At 60.0% G+C, this 4,053-nt stretch overlaps 1 protein-coding gene across 1 annotated transcript in view; it reads right to left on the reverse strand.

Moving 5' to 3' along the window:
• Positions 1–576: 576 nt before the first annotated feature.
• Positions 577–4,053, reverse strand: part of IL11RA (interleukin 11 receptor, alpha) — a 4,569-nt gene continuing 1,092 nt past the window's right edge. The window contains exons 4-11 of the mRNA XM_009993801.1: positions 3,361–3,406; positions 2,821–2,984; positions 2,524–2,687; positions 2,267–2,408; positions 1,734–1,829; positions 1,424–1,523; positions 700–782; positions 577–596 (exon numbers count right to left, since the gene is read on the reverse strand). Coding sequence (XP_009992103.1) covers positions 577–596; positions 700–782; positions 1,424–1,523; positions 1,734–1,829; positions 2,267–2,408; positions 2,524–2,687; positions 2,821–2,984; positions 3,361–3,406 — 815 coding nt within the window. The remainder of the gene's footprint in view (positions 597–699; positions 783–1,423; positions 1,524–1,733; positions 1,830–2,266; positions 2,409–2,523; positions 2,688–2,820; positions 2,985–3,360; positions 3,407–4,053) is intronic.

Consider the following 4,053-nt stretch of genomic DNA (forward strand, 5'->3'; position numbering starts at 1 on the left):
CAGGAGGCATGGGGTCCTTGGGGGCCAGCAGTGGCATCAAGGCCCATGCGTGGGCAAGCGGATGCAGGGAGAAGAAATCAGCCACGGCTCACTACAGGATCTGAGCCTCTGCTGAGAGAAAGGGTAGGGGGTCAGAAGAGGCACTGATATACCCCACTCCACACAATCCGTCCTCTGCACCCCCCTCATCCCACTCCCCTGTACCCTGACTCACTTGGCCTCGCCTTCAAGTGGGTGGCAGCAACCAAGAAGTTGTGGGGTTTGGTCTCATCCTTGCTGTGTTTCCTTGCACGGAGCCTGGCAGGGACAGAGCAGCAGTGGCTGAGGACCCTGTGCAACGCCACCCCCCCGCACTGGCCTCCAGCTGGCAACTGGTGGGCATGGGCAGCCCAAAGCTCCTGGGAGCAAAGTCTCTCTCCTTAGGGTCCATCCTGCATCCCCAGGGTGCTGGGGGCTCTGGAAATGTCCACGGCTGTGGGGTGACCCAGGAGGCATGGGGTCCTTGGGGGCCAGCAGTGGCATCAAGTCCCATGCGTGGGCAAGCGGATGCAGGGAGAAGAAATCAGCCACGGCTCACTACAGGATCTGAGCCTCTGCTGAGAGAAAGGGTAGGGGGTCAGAAGAGGCACTGATATACCCCACTCCACACAATCCGTCCTCTGCACCCCCCTCATCCCACTCCCCTGTACCCTGACTCACTTGGCCTCGCCTTCAAGTGGGTGGCAGCAACCAAGAAGTTGTGGGGTTTGGTCTCATCCTTGCTGTGTTTCCTTGCACGGAGCCTGGCAGGGACAGAGCAGCAGTGGCTGAGGACCCTGTGCAACGCCACCCCCCGGCACTGGGACTGCCCATGTCCCTGGCGATCCCAGTCTGCATCCCCATCCAGATGTGCCCAGCTGCTCCAGTGGGCCAGCTCCGGGGCTACAGCCAGAGCTGGTCAGGAAACAGCACAGGGCTGAGGACAGGGAGGTATGGCAGAGCCACAGCATGGCAGGGACAGCCCAGAAGTGGTAGGATGAGAGGGAACCTGGAAACAGGACCAGCAGGCAATGCATAGGGGCATATGTTGGGGTCTCTGTGCTGACCCTGGAGCAGAAGAGTCCACAGGAACGCTTTGGGGGATTGTTAGAAGCAGCAGCATCTTTGCGGGACACAGAGAAAGGTCCCATGGATGTGTGCTCATCATAAAAACCCCAGGCAGGATGGGCAGTGCCAGGCAGGATGTGTTGGGAAGAGGCACTGGTGTGGCAGGGGGGACAAGAGGAGAATGAACCACCTTATGGGGCTGGCATCATGCCTGTTTTGTCTGGGAACCCAGAGGAGGGCTGGGGGAACATGGGGCATCGCACGCTGAGGGTTTGGGGGCCAGAGTGGGATGGGCACAGCAGTCACACAAACCCTTCCTTTTCAAAACCTAACCTACCAGATGAGGATGGTGATGACAAGAGCAGCAGCCAGTACGAAGAAGGCGAAGATCCCGAGGGACACCAGGATGGCTGTCTTCTCCAGGGGTTCGCTGCGGTCTGGGACAGAGAGACTGTCATGGCCAAGAGATGCCACAGCCCCTGGCAACCAGGGGACCTACTGCAAGGTCCTGGGCCCCCCAGCATCCCAGACACACAGGGGCATGAGGCAAGAGACCCTTCCCATAACTGTCAGCCATATGTGTGTCCAAGCAAGCAGCTGCCTGCGGGAAGTCCCCACTCCTGCCCTCTACCTCCAGCTCTACTCACTGATGGGCTCAGGGTTGGGAGCCTGGGAGGGCTCCTCAGCCAGGCTCTCCAGGCTGGTGTCTGTAGTGGTTTCTTCTATTGCCATGGTGGCTGGATCTAGAAGGACAGAGGACATGGGAATCACTCATCCAAAATCACAGGCAGCACCCCAGGAACCCACAGAGATGAGCAAAGAAGGGTTTCCCTAAGGCTCAGGGGTCCTATGAGTCCAAGGGTGTCCCAGGGTGCTACTGGTGCTATGGAAGCCCCACTCTGCTCCAAGGCTGTGGGGGGCAATCCCCAGATGGCCACAGCACATCTACAGTCTGCCATGGGGCTGAGAGATGCCTTGTCCCCCTGCAGCTCTGCCTCCTGCTGTGAGGCCAGTTTTGGCTGGTGTGCAGGACCAGCTTTTTGGGTCAACTTTAAGGGACCCCAGGAGATGGGGCTTGCTCTGAGTAATATTTGGGGGAATGGTGACCATGAGGAAGGGACTGGAGAAGGGTGATGGAGGGGCTTTGGGGACGGATGGTAGGGAAGATGGGGGCTGATACCTCTGACCGGTGTCGCCCGGGCCTCCACACTCCACTCGCTCCAGTTCCCTGCATCCAGGAAATCCTTGGCACTGACCTGGACCACGTGCTCCAGCCCAGCAAAGGCATCCGTGATCACCTCAGAGAGGTTTACTGTCTCCACCTGTGCCAGGCAGAGGGGGGCTGTGAAGCAGGAGGGTGGACCCCTTGCTGCCCTCCCGGACCCTGTGCCCACCTTGCTCCCGTGTTGGCTTTGCCTTCCCTTGCCCACCACTTACCACAGACCAGGAGCGGTGGATGACTGGCCGGTACTGGAGCCGGAACCTGAGCTGGAAGTGGGGCTCCTTGGGCCAAGAGGAAGGGTACTTCCAGCTCACAAGGAGCCGCCGTGGGGCCAGGGGGATGGGCTCCACCACCAAGCCCTCTGGAGGGTCTGGCTTAACTGTGCGGGAGAGATCAGGGAGCCCTTGTCCCACTGCACTGCTGGGGTGCTGGGCTCTCCACTGCCACCTGGGTCTGGATGCCCAGGGGATGGAAGGACACAGGGATGGACAGATGGATGGATGGGGACTCACTGATGGCCTGCATGGTGATGTCAAGGAGACGGAAGCTGGAGCCCAGTGGGTTCACCTCAGTGATGTTCAGGCGGTAGGAGCTCCAGAACTCTGACCCATGGACAGTGCAGGTGCCGGGCTGGGACGGATCCTGCAGGCATGGCCCCATGTGCCCGCTCTTGTTCCTGCAGTCAAGTAGGCAGGGTGGTGACAGGTCCCCCCTGCCCGCCAGGCATAGCTTGCTGGTGACACCAAGAGCCCAGTGGAGGTGGTAGCCCACATTATGGCTTAGGCAGTGTTCTGGGAGCTGCCCTCACCCCTCCAGAGCCCAGCAGCTCCCTCTGAGCATGCGAACCCCACCCCAGCTCCACCACCCATCCTGGGAAGGTCCCTCCTGGGAAGTTCCCTCCCTAAGGCAAACCCTTCTCCCAGGTCCCCAGGTTTGCAGAGGTGGCTCCACTATGGGTACAACCAGCCCTTGTTTTGGGGATCCCAGTGGCAGAGCCTTTGGGATAGGAGCCAGTCCCCAGGGCACAGGACCAGGGTGGAAGCCACTCCTACCTCCGCCTCTCTTCACCCGTCAGCGACTTCTTCCTGCCATGGAAAGCTGGAAAACAGCGAGGATAAGGGAACAACACTGAAGCCAACCCCAACATGACCCATCATGAGAAGTGACAGGGGGGCTGCCCTGGACTGCAGCAATCCTGCAGGGCTCCTCTGTTGCACCCCATTCCTTGATTGATCCATGTGGGCAGCACAGCATGGAAGATGGGGCTGACCCCATGCCCAGCCCTGCCAGTGAGCAGCCTGGCAGCAGGAGCTGGGGGCCTTAGAGAATGAGACTGTGGGGTGCCCAGGAGGGTTCTTCTCACAGGACCCACCTCCCCACTCAGGGTTTCATCACACAGCAGCAGCAACAGCACAGGGATGCTGATAAAAGCAGGTCCCTAGCAGCTGTCTTCACCCTCACCCTGTGGCCCGTGCTTCCCACTGCCCCCTCCCCACAAGCCCCTCACATGGCCCCCTCCCCTGCCCCTCTCCAGCAGCTTTCAGCAGGGCTATATTCTGTGGACTCCAGCTGACTTCAAAGCAGCCTGCTAATTTGGCTGGCTGGGATAATTAGAAGCAGCGATGCCCTCGGGATTCCTTTCATCCTGAAGTGTGCTGAAACACTCAGCAGCTTGCAGATGACCTGCTTCTCTTACACAGCCCCTCTGGTGCTGGCAGAGCTATTGGCAGGGGGGGAGGCCGCGT

The sequence above is a fragment of the Chaetura pelagica genome, unplaced genomic scaffold, assembly GCF_000747805.2.
Source record: "Chaetura pelagica isolate M959 unplaced genomic scaffold, ChaPel_1.0 scaffold283, whole genome shotgun sequence".
NCBI lineage: Eukaryota > Metazoa > Chordata > Aves > Apodiformes > Apodidae > Chaetura > Chaetura pelagica.